The sequence below is a fragment of the Camellia sinensis genome, chromosome 2, assembly GCF_055761805.1.
Source record: "Camellia sinensis isolate YWXY chromosome 2, ASM5576180v1, whole genome shotgun sequence".
NCBI lineage: Eukaryota > Viridiplantae > Streptophyta > Magnoliopsida > Ericales > Theaceae > Camellia > Camellia sinensis.
Window position 1 is genome coordinate 169913285 of NC_138962.1, and position 19596 is coordinate 169932880.

General features: G+C 35.3%; 1 protein-coding gene, 1 long non-coding RNA gene and 1 other non-coding gene across 3 annotated transcripts; 2 read left to right on the top strand and 1 right to left on the bottom strand.

Annotated features, from left to right (window-relative positions):
* The first annotated feature begins 527 nt into the window (after nt 1-527).
* On the top strand, nt 528-1151 carry LOC145820453 (uncharacterized). Its single transcript, XR_014362027.1, has 2 exons — nt 528-694; nt 793-1151. It is a non-coding gene; the product is annotated as an uncharacterized LOC145820453 (long non-coding RNA).
* Nucleotides 1152-8513: 7362 nt separating this feature from the next.
* On the bottom strand, nt 8514-8578 carry LOC145820777 (small nucleolar RNA snoR101). Its single transcript, XR_014362839.1, has one exon. It is a non-coding gene; the product is annotated as a small nucleolar RNA snoR101 (small nucleolar RNA).
* A 7500-nt stretch (nt 8579-16078) lies between these two features.
* On the top strand, nt 16079-18072 carry LOC114267692 (uncharacterized). The gene has a single exon (XM_028208735.2). The coding sequence runs from the start codon at nt 16152-16154 to the stop codon at nt 17874-17876; it is 1725 nt and encodes a 574-aa protein (XP_028064536.2). The 5' UTR covers nt 16079-16151; the 3' UTR covers nt 17877-18072.
* The last annotated feature ends 1524 nt before the right edge of the window (nt 18073-19596 follow it).

Consider the following 19596-nt stretch of genomic DNA (forward strand, 5'->3'; position numbering starts at 1 on the left):
GGCCGGTCGACCGGTTAAGAGAAATTTTTTTTTTTTTTTTTTTTTGATTTTTTTTTTTTTGAACTTTTTTTGAACTTTTTGAACCTTTTAGTGGTCGACCGGCTGGTCAACCGGCTGGTCGACCGGTTAGGCAAAAAAAATTTTTTTTTTTTTTTTTTTTTACTGTTTGAACCTTTTTCTTCGAACCGTTTGAACCTTTAGGCGGTCAACCGGTTGGTCAACCGGCCGGGCAACCGGCTGGTTGACCGGTTGGTCTCTCCCAACGGTTAGGAACAGTGATTTGGTAAAATGCTTCGCCTGTTCTCGTTTTGGTACAAGATTTGCTGAATTCTGGATTTGATATTGATTTGGTGAAACCATTGGAGCTCAAAAAAGTGACTTTTTCACCAAATTTTGAATTTGATATCAGGTTTACTGAAGCGTTGGAGATGGTCTAATGTAGCTTCATGTTCTGTTTGAAAAGAATTGAATAAACATTTTTTTTTTCTTTTTGGTGCTGTTGAAATAAGGCAGAAGCATATAATGGATTAATACCCTCACACACGTTGCTTTTCAGTTTTGTTCCCCTGGCATTCACCCTCTGTGTTGCATCTTCCTTTCTCCCCAATGTCTCCATCTCTCTTTCCAATCCTTCCACACCCGTTGATTGCCACTACCCATTGTCACCGCTCGTCGTCGCCGCCGCCACCAAAAGGTAAGTCCTACACTCTCTCACTTTCTCTCTTTTCTTTTTCTTTTTTTTTTTTTTTTGGTTAATTTTTCGGAGCCCTAATTTTAATAAATTTCAATCAGCCTAATTCAATTTCAGAATGATCAATCTGAAGCCACCAAAATGATCAAGCGTCTTTGGCATTGTCGTTGCCGCATATGATCGGTCAGGTTTTTTATTTCGTGATGTCAATATACCTCTCTAGTTGTCAATCTCGGTACCTCTCTCTTACATCCCAAACCAACCATTAATTTATCCACTAATGACTTCTCTTTGTTTGGGTATCTAGTAGGGTCTAGGGATATACACAGTGGCTGCGCCTTTATATTGATATTTTGTTCCTTTATTTATTAGAATGCGAGTGAAAGGGTTGAATGGGGGTGCACTATTGTATTCCAATGAATTGATAATTTTTACTTCGTGTAGTGCAGTTTTTTGTGCATTGTACATCTTAATATTAATTTTTCATTAAAGACGCAGGAATAGGGTAGGAATCTTAATTGCTAAGGGTCTTATGGAGAATGTAGTGGCAGTCATTAGGAAAAGAGATAGAATTATGTTAGTTAAACTAGTTATTGGAGGGAATATAGTGAACGCTATTAGTGCATACGCCCCTCAAGTAGGATTAGATGATCAGACGAAGAGAGATTTTTTGGAGCAAATAGATGAGATCTTACAAGAGATACCTATAGGAGAGAACCTGATTATAGGTGGAGATTTTAATGGCCATGTAGGCATAGATAAGCTAGGCTATGAAAGGGTGCATGGTGGATACGGTTTTGGTGACAAAAATGAGGCTTAAAAGAGTATCTTAGATTTTGCGTTGGCTTCTGACCTAGTGGTGGCCAATACTATGTATAAGAAGAGGGAGGAGCATTTGATAACCTTTAAGAGTGGGTTCGTTAAGAGCCAAATAGATTACTTCTTAGTGAGAAAAGTGGATTGCCTAAATGTAATGATTGTAAGGTGATTCCTGGAGAGAGCCTGACCTCTCAACATAAGATTTTGGTACTAGATTTATGTTTTAGAGGCTAATACCAAGCTAGGAAGGATGGTGGGCGTTGTAGGACAAAATGGTGGGACCTAAAAAGGGATAAATTAAAAATATTTAAGAATAGAATGGATAAGGAAGGTACTTGGGACTTGAAAGATGATGCTAACACTATGTGGAACTCGATGACCCATTGTATGAGAAGAATCTCAAGGGAAGTACTTGGAAAGTCGAAAGGAACGGGACCCAGCTCTAGGGAAACTTGGTGGTGGAGGGAAAAGGTTTAATCAGTAGTTAAGGCAAAAAAAAGAGTGCTTTAAAAAGTGACAAAATGATAGAACTGAGGAAAATTGGCTAATAAGGAGGTGAAGAAAGTAGTGAGAGAGGCTAAGTTGAAAGCTTATGATGATCTATACACTAGACTAGATAGTAAGGAGGGAGAGAAGAGGGTATACAAACTTGCTAAGATACGGGAAAGGAAAACAAGAAATTTTAATCAAATTAAGTGCATCAAGAGTGAGGATTCTAAGGTATTGGTGAGGGATGAAGAAATTAAGGAAAGATGGGAGAACTATTTTGAGAAACTATTAAATGAGGAACATGGAGGTACGGCAATAGGGGAAGAAATAGCCAGTAATACGATAAACCAAGACTATAGGTTCTATCGCAGAATTGGGAATTTTGAAGTGGAGATTGCACTTAAGAAGATGAAATCAAATAAGGCTTTAGGACCAGATGATATCCCTATTGAAGCTTGGAAGTGTTTAGGTAAAAAGGGGGTTCCTTGGTTGATTAGGTTGTTTAGCAAAATTTTGTTGACTAGGAACATGCTAGATGAATGGAGGAAAAGTATTTTAGTGTCAATCTATAAGAATAAATGAGATGTCCAGAATTGCAACAACTATAGAGGAATCAAGCTAATGTGTCATATAATGAAAGTGTGGGAGAGAATGATAGAACACAAATTGAGAGATATAACAGAGGTGTGAGAGAATCAATTTAGGTTTATACATGACAAGTCAACAATGAAAGCAATCTATCTTTTGAGAAGAGTAATAGAAAAGTATAAAGGAAAGAAAAGAGACATTCATATGGTGTTTATCGACCTTGAGAAAGCATATGATAAAGTGTCCCGGGATATAATATGTTGGGTGCTAGCGAAGAAAGGGGTGACAAAAGGTTACATTGATGTGATTAGGAACATGTATGAAGGGGTGGTGACCACTATTAGGTCGACTGCTGGAGAGACAAATGAATTTCCTATCACTGTAGGGTTACACCAAGGATCTACCTTAAGTCCTTATCTTTTTACTTTAGTTATGGATGAGTTGACGAGAAATATCCAGGATGACGTGCCATGGTGTATGCTTTTTGCAGACGATATAGTGCTAGTGGATGAGACTAGAGAAGGAATTAATACCAAGTTGGAGATTTGGAGAAAAGCTCTTGAATCTAAAAGATTCCGGATAAGCGGAACTAAGACAGAGTACATGAAGTGTAAATTTAGTAACAGTAACAATGAAAGCAGAGGAGAAGTGAAGATTGAGAACCAAGAACCTCCTAAGAGTGAACATTTTTGTTATTTAGGGTCGATTAGCACAACAGCGGGGGAGATTGATGCGGATGTGGCCCATAGGATTAAGGCGGGATGGTGCAAGTGGAGAAGTGCGTCTGAGGTATTGTGCGATAGACGAATACCCACTAGACTTAAAGGTAAGTTCTATAGAACGACTATTAGACCAGCGATGTTGTACGGGATGGAGTGTTAGGCAACCAATAAACAACATGTAGATAAGATGAGTGTGGCTGAGATGAGAATGCTAAGGTGGATGTGTGGCAAGACTAGACAAGACAAAATTAGGAATGAGTATATCTGGAAATGGGTAGGAGTAGCACTGATAGAAGATAAGCTGAGAGAGAATCGATTGAGATGGTTTGATTATATTCAACGGAGACCAACAGAGGCAGCAGTGAAGAGATGCGATGCTGTAACGGTAGATGGAAGTGTTAGGGGACGGGGTAGGCCTAGATTAACGTTGGTTAGCGTTGTAAATAGAAATATGGATCTACTTAATTTGACTGACGAAATGGCCTTTGATAGGCCTCGTGGAGAAGAAAGATTTATGTTGCCAACCTCATTTGATGGGACTTAAGATTTGGTTTAGTTTGGTTTGGTTTGGTTATTATGATTAGTGAAATGTTGGAGAATCATGATCTGAATCAGGCCTTAAAGGGTTCTGGCGTTGTGGAAAAAGGAGATTAAAATGATTCTTAATCAGCAAAAGTAGGTGTGTTTTTTTTATATTTTTGTATTAGTTTTTTTTTTTATTTTTTATTAGTGAAGTGGTCATCTTATTCACTTGTACATTTACAGAGGTAAAATTTTGAACTTACATATTTGTTATTGAATGAGATGGAGTTGTTGATCCCTGTTTTCTAATTGAAGTGCATTCTTTTAAAAGTTCCTTACTCTCTATTCTCAAAGTGCATTTTTTTACATCTTACCCCAATTAAAAAATCTTTAAAACCTGCATTTGTTTATTCTTGTCCATCTTAATTTGTGGATTACATCCAATTCTATGCACAAGTTGACTAGACTTTTTTCACTATTTCAGCATATGATTTTGCCTCAAATATACTTATATTATATTGCTAGATGTGGCTCTGTTTCTAGGACATTTATTTGACTGAAGGGCAAATTACACTAACAGTCTTTATAGTTTGGGACTCATGTCACTTTGCTTCCTGATTTTTCAATTGTGACACATTTGACCCTGAATTTTAAATCTTGTTTCAAATAAGGACAATTGAAGATACCATTGTTTAATTTCAAGGGCAAAATCGTCATTTTAATAAAATATAAACTAATTTGACAAAAATAAATGTCAAAAAAATATTTTTAATTTTTAAAAAAATATTTTTATCCACCAATGATAAAAATTAATAAAAATTACATGATTAATTTTTAAAAATTAATTTTACATAATCATCATCCAAACACAAAATAAAAATTAATTTGGTAAAAAAAATAAATAAATATTTAAAAGATTTATCAATTTTACATAATTTTATTTTTAGTGGGCAGAAATAATTTTTAAAAATTCAAAAATATTTATTTGACATTTATTTTTGTCAAATTAGTTTATATTTTATCAAATTGACGATTTTACCCTTGAAAAATCTAATGATATATTCAATTGTCCTTATTTGAAATAAGATTCAAAATTCAAGATCAAATGTATCACAATTGAAAAGTCAAAGAGCAAAATGATACAAGCCCCCAAACTATAGGGACTACTAATGTAATTCACCATTGACTAAATTTCTAGAACAACATCATCAACCAGATTTTAAACTTTTTGGTTTTCAAGATATTTTGAGTGCATAAGTTACTTCTAAAGTGCTAGTTGTTGATGACTTCTAAAGTGCTTGCCCTGACGGGGAGATTAAAAAGGTGGTATCAATTATTTGAAGAAATTTGATGCTTGCGAGCTTCATATTTATTGAGCAGAGAAGATTGTTTGTATTGATGAAATGTATTTTTTGATTAAACATATTGTTTGTAAAATGATGATTGTATATTTGAATTAATGAAATGTACGTATTTTTTAAAAAAATATTTTGGATATATGGATTTGTTGAATAGTAGAAAATTAAATATATATTTCTTTTCAAAAAATTATTTAGTTATTTGTGATGGCTTTTTGACTGTCACAAATAACTAATTTTTTTAAAAAAAAACTTAAGATTCTTTGCTGACGTACTTGTTTGTCACCAAAAGCTTACGTTTGCCGACTCATATTGTGTCAACAGAAGTCTATCTTTTTACCAATGCAATATTGTGTCGGCAAAAGTACCAAACAATCATCATATTTGAACTATTTTTACCAACGAAAGGGTAAATTAGCGACAATGAATTAAGGCTTTTGCCGACTAAGATGTAGTTGCTAAAGGTGCTACTTTTGCCAACGCAAAGATATGTTCGTCAATAAAAGTTTTCTCCGACTCACTTTTCCTAACGAGTTGCTAACGAAGCTCTATCTGTCGGCAAAACTCTTTGCCGACGATTTTCTCATTTTGGCGACAATTTTGCCGTGTTGCCAAAGCTACATTTTGTTGTACTGTGTACTGAAGGGATGAAGGAGTTGATTTGATGCAAAAGTTGATTAAGCTTTTCTGATTCCCAAACTCAAAGTTGTATGCTGAAGATTAAGATTCCATTGTGAGCTGCCATTTGGAAGAGAGAAAAGTTCAGCCACTGAACTCTATTTTTGTTGGGAGAGTGAGAATAATCTGTTAAAAGTAATACTAAGAGGTTTAATGTCACACCAAGCATCTGACTAGAATGCGATGTCTTCTCGAGATCCAAGCTTTAGGAGAAAATTGTTGCGAAGGACCTCTCTGAAGGGGCTATTGTTACTTCCAACACTAAGGATACCTTTCTAGATATTGGAGCAAGAAGATGGGCCAAGGTCAGAGGGCAGCCATCTACTTGAAATACCACTATATTTCTCAACAGCTACTTTCCTCCAAAGGGCTTGTTTTTTAGTTCTGAATCTCCACCACCATTTTGAAAGGAGAGTTGCGTTCTTAAGCTTTAAAGATGTAACACTAAACCACCAGTTTTTTTACTTCCAAAGATTAGATTCTAACTTGCGAGCTGAATTTTTCTTTTATCATCAAGGTCGCCCCAAAGAAATTTTTGATGCAATGATTCCAATTCATTACGCACTAATGATGGAATCATAAAGAGGGAAAAATAGTAAATGGGCATGGTTGTGAGTGTAGCTTGCATGAGGGTAAGCCTTCCCCCAAATGAGAGATAGTTTCTCTTCCATCTTACAAGTTTGAATTTGAATCTTTGGATGATAGGTTGCCAAGTGACGTGGGATCTAGGGTTCGCACCAAGAGGAAGACCCAAATAATTAATGGGCAATTTAGATAATTTGCAGCCAAGAAGTAAAGCTGCCTGGTCAAGAAAATCTTTATTCACACCAGTCCCACAGATTGAGGTTTTGGAAAAATTGATTCGAAGTCTTGATATAAGCTCGAAATTTGAAATGATGCTTTTAAGATGTTGTAGCTCTCCGACATTTGCATTGGAGAAAAGCATTGTATCATCTGCAAATTGTAAATGGGAGATGACAAGACCTCCTACCCCAACCACGACTCGAGAGATCATATTTCGATGTCTAGCCCTTTGGATAAGACAATTAAGACCCTTATTCACAATAAGAAATAGAAAGGGGAAGGGGGGGGTCTCCTTGCCTTAACACCATTTATACATAAAATTAACAAAAAACTAGCCTGAGGGATTAACTATGACGATCATGATAATCGAATCTAACTGCTGCACGACAGGAAATTCAACTTGTAGTGGCATTTAAAAAACGCCGCTATAAATGTCAAAACGCCGCCAATTCTTTTTGTGACGCTTAGTACCAAACGCCGAGGACGCGGCCGTCACTATAGCTTTATGGCGTTTTAAAAACGTCGTGATATTAGTATAGCCATGCTGACGTCAATGACGATATTTAGCGACGTTTTGAAAAAACGCCATTATATCTTTTTAAAAAAATATGACCGTTGGTATGCAGGGTTTAAGAGGCGTTTGTAGAAACGCCGTCATATCCTCTCTTTTTTTTTTTTTTGGATTGAAATTGTGCTAATTTTATTTGATTGAACTAAAAAAATACCTGTAATAACACTAATATAAAATAATAACTCCCATTCAAATAGCTGTAATGAAGCATTAATTCACTTTCTCATTCAATTAATATGCAATCACCATTACCCACAAAATTAACATATCCAAAATCCAAAAATCATGTTTTAACATTAACCACAAACTAACATATATCCAAAAATCATGTCTTAATATTAACCACAAACTAACATATATCCAAAAATCATGTCTTAGCATAAAAGTTGTAGTCTTCACTAGTCTACATGCCTGCATTAGAACATAAACTGCAATCAGATTCACCAAAATAAACACAAATTGAAGAATTTGTACCAAATACTTATAAACAGTACTTAAAACTTGAAGAAGCAGTAACAAGAAGATTTTCACATACCAAGAAGCACTAAATACCTATAAAGAAAATTAATTTCAAAAACAATGTCAGTTTTGCTTAATTTAAAACACCTTCTAACCCAAAATGCTAAAAGAAAGAAATAAAGACAATAAAAAAATGGAAGGAAAGTCAAAGTACCTGACGCTAACTAGTCATTTAAACATCCCATGGAAATTGAATCACTTCATGGTACTTAACATGGTTTAACATTCACATTAACGTTTGGAATGAGTCAGCCACATTTTTTCTACAGTATTAAAATTAATCAATCTGGCAGATAATCATTAGCAGTAGTATAAATCTACAATAAAAAAGTGAAACACTGGAGTGAAGTGAAACATTGTTTCATTAGATCTAGACAAACAACTTTAGACAACCAAACAATCAAAGCAATTCTATGTGTGTTTGCCAAATAACAAGCAAACACTACCCAAAAATGAACACCGAGGAAATATCCTACACCATACAATTGAAAACAGATTCACTTGATTCACAGTTCATGTGACACTGCCCTAGTCCTGAAAGTTTGAAATGTTTGACAAGTGAAACTCAAACAATGTGGACAAGCCTCTAATGTGGAGAAACGAAGCCACATTATGCTCTCCTCCACATCATCACTTGCATCTGAAAAATAAGATAACTACCCATGAGGTTTTAAGATGACAACCAATGTTATAACTTTTATAAGTAAATGGAAAAACAACAAAATTGCATAAATAAGATGTGCAAAGACAATGGCATCAGTGGTTAAGAATTCTCAACAGGAAAATTTACCTGAAGTTCAGAGATCAAGTGTAAGCCATCATATGCAGAGTCTTTGCACAAACATACCAGAGAAATAAATAAAGAAGCATAGTGACAAGAATTATATAATTATTTTTACACAAATATATGCATCACATTTGCATAAACAATGAAACCCATCTATATATTGAAAATATAAATAAAAATAGATAAATACAAACATATTTACATACACGTGTAGCGTGTGTGCTTGAGAGAGATAGTGATTAAAGTTATACCAAACGACAGAAAAGCAAGTGAAATAACAATGCACCTATGTTTGTAAATTTATTAAAATTCTGCAGTTTGGTGACAGCATCTGCTACACATAAATTAGTTCTAGAGACGTGGCATGTGACGCGTACACATAAATGTGGCTGAAAGAGTATTAAATGGAAAATTATGCCAAGTCACTGTCAAGTGTTACGAAAAAAATACAAAACATTGGAATGAGAAAAAAAAGGATGCCAAGATAAACTTAAGTAAATGCTCAATAAAGATTCCACCAAGATGATAAAATTGACACTGAACATAGATTGACTACAAGATTTCACTCGTAAATTATGAACATAAAGAACCTAAAGGTAATTTTTCCTAATATTCTTTGAAAAATTATATTTCCACTTAAATGATAGAGGGGGGAGCAAAGAGGTTTGAGTATACATGAGATTTTTAAAAGGAATCAAAAAGAGAAGAATAAAAAGGGAAAACTATTTAATAACAATCACTGGGACACATCAGGGATACAAGCAAGCAAGCTATTCAACAGTAGAAACGAAAACCCACAAAGCATCTACAAATAGAAGCATCGCAGAAACTCATCAGGATGTTTTAATGATATATGAAGATTGAAATATACACAAATTCGCATATTGTGTGATTTTCAATATAAGAACTAGCATAGTAACAATTAAAGTATGCAACTTTAAACCTTCAAAGCAACACCACTCTCCTTGGGCATATATCAACCATTGATCTCAACAATTCATGTTTTAGCGAATGCACTTTAGTTCCATACCATTTACTTGAAACCATCTAGTTCTAAAGCATACAGTATACATTGTGTGCTCGTTGAGTGTCCTACATTCGCAGTTTTATGTTTAAACTTGTCGATTCATAAAACTGCTGCTAACTTTATCATGTTATCTCAAGTCGTGCAAGGCTTACGAAACTTGATCATATTGAAAAGCATCCACATCACAGCCCAGACCATGAGCCAATCCTGATTCTGAAAAAGTAATATTGACCAGACCATAACTATATATGTAAATAGATATGTGTTGGGTTGGGGCAAGTCACCTAGTTAAGTTCTCCACTGCCATTCTCATGTATTCCAAGCACAAATAGTTTATTCATCTGGAAATGTAGAAACTGATAATGTGCTAGGAGATTTTCAACATGACAAAAATTGAAAGGTCAATCTTCCTGAAGCAGTTGACATCATCTCATCTCATCCGTCCAGAGCAGCCCTCTTAACATAAATATGGATTTTTGTACCTTTAATTGTTCTACTACTTTCCAATGGAACTACCAATAGTCGTCATGCAATGGAGCAATACAGGAAAAAGAAAAAAGAAAACCTTGTACCATCTCAGGATGAATGAATCCAAAATTATGATAAATTCGGAGATTGATTAGATCAAGTTTTGTTTTGATTCCTCTGCTAAAACTAAAATGAACAAGCATTAAATCGAATGCATAACGTAACTTACTTTATCAATATAGCTAATGAGAAAAGGTTTCGATGAAAAAAAAATAGAAAAATCCCTATCACACGTGATCAGTAACTAAAAAAGAGAATCCCAGGACATTGACACCTCAGAACAGGAAAGCAAAGGAAAGGAAACGAAACGAAAAAGAGTAAAGAGAGATATGACATACCAGCCTTGGAGGAATGAGGTACAATCACTCTAATTTTGGTATTGGTAATGCTCACAATGGTACAATTGGTAAGGCTGGGGTTGAGAGGGGGGGTGGAGGAGGGTACCCTTGATTGAAGTAACCTTGATATCCTGGCTGTGGTGGCGCCGGGTATGGATACCCTACTGGCTGTGGAGGGTACCCTTCGTATGGCGGTGCCGGTGGTGCTGAGGGGTACCCAGGCGGAGGGTATGTTGTTCCATACCCTATTTAAAAACAGATTACCCATCTCAATCAATCAGATTTTTTAAATTTTATAGCAAATCAGAACTTAAAAACCCCAAAATTTAAAAACAAAAACAAATTACAATAAAATATGATTTCCACAATTCTTTAAGAACATTAACTACACTGCAAATGTTGGCTATCGCTACACTGCAGATATGCTCCCATATCATGTGAAGCTATCATTCCATCCAAAAACGTAAATGATAGATCACATTGTGCACTCTGTTAGAAACTCTACCACATACTACCTAAACTAATCATGACGGGTAATAAAATACTATGAGTCTACAAGTGTCATGTTCAGCATAATCTATACTACTTATTTACCCTTAATAAGAGGAATTTTGCACATAATATCACAAAGAAAATACAAAGAATTTCAATGACGAGTACGAAATTAAATGTTTACTTAACAAATCCCAAAACCCATAAATTCATATATAAGCGCATATTTTATATTATTATTAGAAGGTAACACCTTAATTGATGTCCTTGACAGATTTTTAGTATGCCTGAATTACCCCATGCTCAAACATCTTTGCATAATTCCAGAACGCCGAAAAACAAAGATAAAGCAGTTAATTAAGGTCTTCAAACTTCAACACTAAGAATGAATAGCAATACAAGGAAGTCAGTTCCTATAGTTGTTTATTGTATCAACATCACATGTTGCTGTTCCGACAGTTTTCATGTGGTTTTTTCCACTTCTTTCATAAAAGTTGCACTTTATCTACAGGCTCCAGTTTAAAGAGAGAACTACCCTTATATCTAGAAATGGATACATTTCAATAAAAGTTTAGTGAAAGAATGAAGAAACTAAAAGTTTCTACAATGCTCTTGATAAATGATGATAAATTCAAGAAATGCATTACTTTTACCTTGATAAATTTAGAACATAAGAGACCTTGAGATTGGGGAATATAAATAGATACTTCACAATAACAAGGGTTGATAAATAAATATATTTTTAAAAAAATTAAAAAATTTCTACCATTGAATCCAGGAAACTGAACTGGTCCACCAGCTGCAAGACACACTTTCCAAACACCATCAACAACAACCTAAAAAGAAGTAAAGAAGTTCACAGTAACATTGGAATATCACATAAAAAACTGACAACATGCAGTTCAAAAAGTGAGTCTTTAACTCATTGTTGAACATAAATGAAGAAACGATGCGGCTCAGTCGATCATGATTAGGAAAATTTTATAATTTAAAGATAATTATACTTTTGCCAAGGAATTGGTTTTTCAATGTAAAGACAATTTTTCCATAATGGTCCTAAAAGAGATGGTATCAGTAGGTCAGATTTTGAAGCTCAACACGTGCTACCTCTACCTCCTTAACAACATCCAACAAATACCTAAAACTGAACTAGTTATCTGCAAAAACAGTACCAAGATGAGAGGTGAATACAGAGAAATCAATATTTGAAATCCATATATGTGGATATACATATATATATATATATATAGAGAGAGAGAGAGAGAGAGAGAACAGAAACATAAAACTTGACCATTGTTGTTGGTGAGATTTATAGAATTCAAGAAACAAAGGGGGAAAATCAAGAACACTATAGCCTCTTCTTCAACACTTTCTCACACACACATACACAAACATATACAGAAGTCGATGAAAAGAGGTTTTTACTGAAAACGGAAGGATTCGAAGGAGCTTACCAACATATTTGATTCAAAACCCCTATATTTGGATCAGGTGTTCTTTGCAACCTTCAGATCTGGCTTTAATTAGTTCGAAATCCTTCAGATCTTGTCTCTTGTTCTTTTCTTCAACGAGCACCACCACCGCCATCCTCTTCCACCACTGTAGCTGTCGATCTGAGGCGATAATGAGAAGACAGCAGCAGCGGTGAGTGTGGATGAGATCGGCAGAGGAGAGAGAGAGAGAGAGAGAGAGAGAGATGAGTCTGGTGACAGAGAAGAGTGAGAATGAGCGAGAGAGAAAAAAAAATGAAATCGAAATCAAAATCACTGAGCTTGATGCAGATCGACTTGATGCAGATAGGTTTACCTCTCAGTGATTTCTATGTAAATGGAATAGGTAAACAAATTAAATCACCGAGCTGATTCCAATCGATTCCTATTCTGAAATCACTCTGAGATTTAAGGGATCACCGAGCTGAAGCGATAGATTTGAGGCATCTTCTTTATGAGACTGAAGAGTAAAGAATGAAAGTCTCAAGAGGGAGGGAGAGGGTGTGAGAGATTATAACACATTTGGAAGCGTTTTCTATCAGCTAAACAGTGCATTTTGATTAGCACAAAAAGCGGCGTTTATAAACGCCGTTAAATATTAAAAAAGACGACGCTTAAGAAAACGCCATTATATAAACGCTGTTAAAACAAACATTTCTTGTAGTGCTGGTGCATCCTGCAAATAATTGTCAAGCCTTCTAACTTCATCAACTTTCCATGAAAATAAATTTCTTTCAAATTTGAAGTTCCATTCCCCATCAAAATTTCTACTCTGATGAAAATCTAGCACTGAACCTTCTTTTTCAAGAGACAAATAGAACAACCTAAGAATGCCTCCTTCAAACTAACGTTACCATGCCATTTATCAATCCAGAAGCACACTCTTCTCCCATTTCCAAGCTGAATTCAAGCATTGGAAATAAGGAAATTAAACAGACTTGGATTAATATGGGCTTCATGAATGATGTTCAATCATAATCTGAGGTTCTCATCTAATTTTGGAAATTAGGCAACCATTTTCCTCCGTCGCAGTGGAACTTACTGCACAAGATCAATTTCCATAAGGCATTTTCTTCCATCCCAAATCGCCATCACTATTTTGCTAATAGACATGAATTAACATCTGTCAACCTTTTCATTCCCAGACCACCCAGTTCAATGCCTTTAGACACTTCATCCCCATCTAACCAAAGGACTTTTTTCTTCAAATTTGAATTCCCCCCCCCCCCCCCCCTCTAGAAAAGAAGCTTGAATTCTATTTAGCACCCGAGCCAGTCCCACTTGCATTTTAAAAATGGAGAAAAAGTACACAAGCAAGCTTGACAACACAAACTTAATAAGAGGAAGTCTTCCACCAAATAATAGCAGTCTCATTTTCCAATTTGCAAGTTTTCCTTTAAATTTCTTCACAACCGAACTCCATATAGAAATCAATCTAGGACTGGCACATAATGGCAACCCAAAGAATTTCAATGGAAGCTTTTGACTAACAAATTTCAATGCAGTAGCAAACTCATCAATAATGCCATCCTCTGCAGCCATACCAGTTGCCATACTTTTAACACAACTAATCTTCAATCTTGAAATGATCTCGAAACACCTAAGAATTCTTTTGATACAAAAAATTTCTTCCCAATTAGCTTCAAAAAATAGAAAAGTGTCATTGGCAAATTGTAAGTAAGACACCCCCATTTCGTCTTTACCAACAACCGCACACTTTAATAGCCCTAATCCCTTTGCCCACATGATGAGAATATTTAAACCCTCAGCAATTATGTTGAAAAGGAAGGGCGATAATGGATCACCCTTCCTTAATCCCTCTCCGAATTAAATTCCAACGGTGGGCTTCCATTTACTATGACTAAAATCCTTGCAATAAACACACAAATTTTGATTCATTTATTTCCAAACTCAAATTTGCTCATTAGATTAAATAAGAACTCCTAATTGACACTGTTGTACGCTTTCTCAAAACCAAATTTAATAAGCACCCCCTTTTTACTTCTTAACTTTCTACCAATCCACTATTTCATTAACAATCAAGACACCATCAAGAATGTTATGCCTACCCAAAAATGCCGATTGTACAAGAGGATAAGACCTTAGCAAGAATCTTGTAAATAGACCCAATCAAATTAATTTTTTTTTTTATCAACACCCAATCAGACTAATTGGTTGGAGGAAGTCTATGAATAATTTTTTAAATAAAAAAAGTGAACGTCACCCCAAAAAAAAAAAAAAAAAAAAAAAAATCCTCATAAAATTTTGTCTTTAAAACAGATATGGTTGTCAATTACTAAGCTATTTTTTTTTTTAATTTTATATTTCGGCTTTTCGAGTGAAATAATGTAAAATGAGTCATTTTGAATTGTAATGGCAACATTGGGACCATTTTGAGCATCATAGTTAAGTATTGCCCTATAATTGGGATGCAACTCAATCAAATTCATAGGTTAGGTTTTTGTTAATTCATTAGTATCTCATTCAAATCACTGGAACCACCGCTAATACACATGTTTATTAATTAAGCTGCCACCATCATAACTCCCTCTCCCTCCAACCCAGTTGACGACGCATCTATCTTTCTACTAGCCCCTTTCTTTTTTTTTGAATTGTTTTTGCGGAGGTGGTGGTAGATGCAGGAACCTCAGAAGAGAGAGAGGAAAAAAAAAAAAGGGTTGGTGAAAGAGTGGTGGAGGTGGTGGTTGTGGAGGTGGTGGTTAGGGAGGTGGCATGGAGGTACTGGTGATTGTTGGTGGCTTGTAGAGGCACTTGTGGAGTATGTTTAGGTTGAGATTAGGTTATATAATTGTAAAATTGTCATTTTTATTGATACAAGATTTTTTTTTTTAAATGTAATTTTATATTATACATTAGATGTGTTTGTTCCACAAAAATAGAGAGAAAGTAGTATAACTATGCAAAATTGTAAGGTCTATTGTTCTTTAAAAAAAAATGATATCTCATCATTATTTCAAAATTACAAAAAATAATTATAACAATTGCAGACTTTTTTTTATGATGGATAAGATCTCCTCCCTCCCACATTATTTAATACATTTTCTACCACCTACTCATAAAAGGGATACATAACGCTCAAGTGTAATGTATTAATTGATCAAAGTCACAATGAGTTTGGACATTGCACATGTTAAAACTTTGAAACCAAAAAAATCAATTATTACCAAATTTATATATTGGAATCATCAATCTATGGTTGAGATTCAATCTATAAATAGACTCCACAATACAATACGAAATCAAATCTCAGCCACATTGGTACTTTCTATATGTACATTTCTTGACCCAAAATCTGAAGGAAAAAAAGTGTTGATTGATTAACTACCCTTTGATTTTGAAATGAAGCTAACTATAAGGAGCTGTACATAAACGATACAAAGTCAATACCACTCTTCCCTCTACATATATAGAAAGTTCAAAGTCAACCAAATAATGGTTACTCATAAGGCCTAGTTTGGGAAGACTAAATAAGTGCACTTTTTGACTTTTTATGAAATATGGGTTGGGTTTGGGTTGGGTTTGAAGTGATGTGTTAGAGAGGTGATGTGACTTAAATAAGATGAGGTGACTTAAATAGGATAGTGACTTTTTGACTTTTTATCTTTTTTCAATCATGCCAAACTTGGCCATGCACCAACTTGTATATATGTATAATGTATATTTATATATAGAGATGGCTTGTTTCAAGATCACACAAACAAACAGAGATGGAGTACAAGCATTTTAGCCACCCCCATGGCTTGTGTTTTCGACAAATCCCTGACCAAGTGCCCGAAATCCAGTGCTCGGGCTGCAACACTCCGGCCTCGGGCTCTGTCTACACCTGCAGGCAGTGCAACAACTTCAATCTTCATGAGCAATGCTTTCAAGCAACTCGCTCATTGAACCACCCTTCTCACCCGTCTCACCCTCTCAGCCTCTTCCCCTATCCCACTTACCCCTCTTCCTCTTTCTTCTGCAATTCCTGCAGTCTCGCTGGAACCGGCTTCTCCTATAGCTGTTCCACTTGTGAATTTGACCTTCATGTCCATTGCGCTTACATGCCTGTTCCCCCATCACCATATCCTAGTTTTCCTATCCCAAATCCTTCTTTCCCTCAAGCGTCGCCGAGTTTTAGTCCTCCCCAATATGTTTACAGGCCTGAAAATACTACCCATGAATCTGCTTCCATGAATTGTCCCAACCAACAATACAATTTACCAAACCAGCATTCCTCTTTCCCCAACAAAACGCCGGGTTTTAGTCCCCAGTGTGCTTACAGGCCTGAAACTACCGCCACCCATGAATCTTTTGTCAATGGTCCTAACCCCATCCCACCACAATACACTTCACCAAATGAAGCATTGTCAAGTTTGAATGCCCCAGTGGGATTGGCTAATCAACCAACACATGCTCCATATGCTGGTGCAAATCAACAGTACTCTTTTTCCCATGAAACACCAAGTTTCAATCCTCAATATGCTTACATGCCTGAAACTAGTACTACCACACATGAATCTGTGATCAATAATAGGCCTAACCCACAATACCCTTCATCAAGTCAAGCACTTTCTTCAACAGCCAATCAACCAACACATGCCCCATATGCTGTTGAAAACCAACAAGTTCCTGTTGTCAATGGTCCTAAGCCACAGGACTCTCAACCAAATGAAGCTCTGCACAATTCTAGTGCTCAGACAGGTCTTGCTAACGAGGGAAAGTCACGTGCTGATCCACCAAATCAAACACAACAACGAAATGTAAAGCATTTCAGCCACCATCATGCCTTGCATTTATCGAAAGTTCAAGAGGAAGGTTACATTCACTGCTCTGTTTGTGATCAGTGCCTTTCTGGCTCGGCTTACAGTTGCACCAAGCAAAGGTGCAACTTTGACATTCACAAGTCCTGCTTCGAATTGCCACAAGAGATTCACCACAAATCGCATCCCAAACACGCTCTCACGCTTCACTCATCCCCGCCTTACAAAGAATACAACGAATTCACCTGCAATGCCTGTCGTGAAATTGGCACTAGTTTTACCTACCACTGTAAAGACTGCAAGTTTGATCTCCATGTCAAGTGTGCAACATTGCTCGAAACTGTGAAACGCGAAGATCATGAGCACCCACTGACTCTCTTTTATTCATCTCCATACAAGAAATCTGAAGAGGATAGTGCCAAGGACTTGATCTTCTACTGCGATGTATGCCAATTCGAAGTCGATGACAGCTGTTGGGTATACTATTGTCAAGAATGTGATTATGGTACTGACTTGCATTGTGTGACTGTTGAGAAAAGACCAGAAGAAGAAGAAACAAAGGAATATTCAGCAGAAGAAGCAGTTGCCAAGGCTCAGCAGCATATGCAATTGCTTCAAATTCAAATGGAAATGAGCAAACAAAATGCACAGTTTATAAGCGGAATCGCACAAAGTTTGTCCAACTTAGTTTAGATTTTCTGCATTTTTTTGTTGTGTTTGGGTTGGAAAAGTATGTTCTTGTTGGCCTGTTCTGGCCTTCTGGGTTGATTTTGATGTCTTTCTTGCTTTGCCTTCCTATCTGATTATTGTTTACAATTTTGTGCTCGGTGTTCGAATCATACTCTGCCAAATTTGATTATTCAAATGAAGTTTCAGCTTAATTTGTTCATTTTGTTAGAGGTTTTTTTTTTCAAACAAATCAGCTTGGGCTGCTAGTTTCAACCTTGAGAGAGAATATTTCAAATGTATATTGTTGATCTGTGAATTGCAGAATGTGGTGAGAGGCATAAGATTGGCTTTTAGGTTTTCAAGTTCACAAAAGGTTCCATGGATTCTCTGTACCCAAATAATTTTGTCCCCCTGTCTCAAATCACTAACAATCATTGAATATGTCTTGACATTTTCACATTTTGAGATTCTCATGATCTAATGGTTGTGAGTGATTTGGAACAGGGGAACAGAATTATTTGGGAACAGAAGATCCTTACTAATCTTAGCTTCGGAAACTTCATGGGGAATCCACTACCAATTAGTTCAATTAAGTGGATCAACATAATAGTAAGGGGTTGTTTGAAATGATCAAAATATGTATATTTTTTAATTTTTTATAAAAAAAAAAATACAGAAAAGTAGAGAAGTAATGTGACCTAAGGACACTTATCTAAATAATAACACTTACTTAGTTTATACCAAATATGTAAAAATTTATGACGGCTTAGATGGACATGGGTCAAGTTTGGGGGTAAGGATAACGTTATCATTTTAATAACTGAGCTCAGAATAATTCAAATTTGGTAGTGATTTGTAACAACCCAACAAGTAAAATTCATTGTTGTGCTTTGACCGATTAGAATTCTCTAAACTAATGTGATCGTAATGAAAGTCAATATTGTCTAACACTATTTGATATCAAACATATAATCGTATCACCAATACCGATATATATTTCACTACTATTATTTAAAATCATGTTATGGTGTTTTTTAATATATGATTTATACACAATATCTAGAAGACAAACATATATCAGGGACCACCAGTTCAGTCCATGAGTTTTTTTTGTTAAATTTTTATTTTTTGACGTGCCAAATATTAAAATTTACAAAATATATTTTCAAAAGCATGTTCTACCAAATACAGATGGAGCTTTAGTTGGAATGCATTGAAATTTGTGTGTTTAATATGGGAGCTTCTATTTGCACGTCCTCATTTCTCTCTTTACACACACTTAATAAAAATTATTTTTATTATAATTTTATTTTCAAGTGAAATTACTATTATGAACATGAAATAAACACATTCAGAAGTTGAATGTCGAAAAAATAAAAAAAAATTCGGAACTCTACTTCCGAACAAGTTGTTTATTTTCGGAACTCTACTTCCGAACCAATTTTTTATTTTCAGAACTCTACTTCCGAATCAATTATTTATTGAAAAAAATGTGTAAAAAGAGAAATGGGTGTGTGCAAATAGAAGCTCCCGTTTAATATGATTGTTTGCAAAAATGTCGGTGTAGTGCCCCTGACATTTTCCTTGCCAAAGCAGTTCAATGTGATGGATAAATATTTTAGACATGAAAATTATCAATAAAAAAAATTAATGATAATAATAATAATAATAAAAATTTTTTAAGTGAACTGTTGGACCTAAGTATTACAAAATGCTTTAAAGCAATAGAGTACAAAGTGATTTT

Coding starts and splice junctions, on each gene's coding strand:
- LOC114267692 (XM_028208735.2), top strand. CDS start 16,152: ATGGAGTACAAGCATTTTAGCCACCCCCATGGCTTGTGTTTTCGACAA.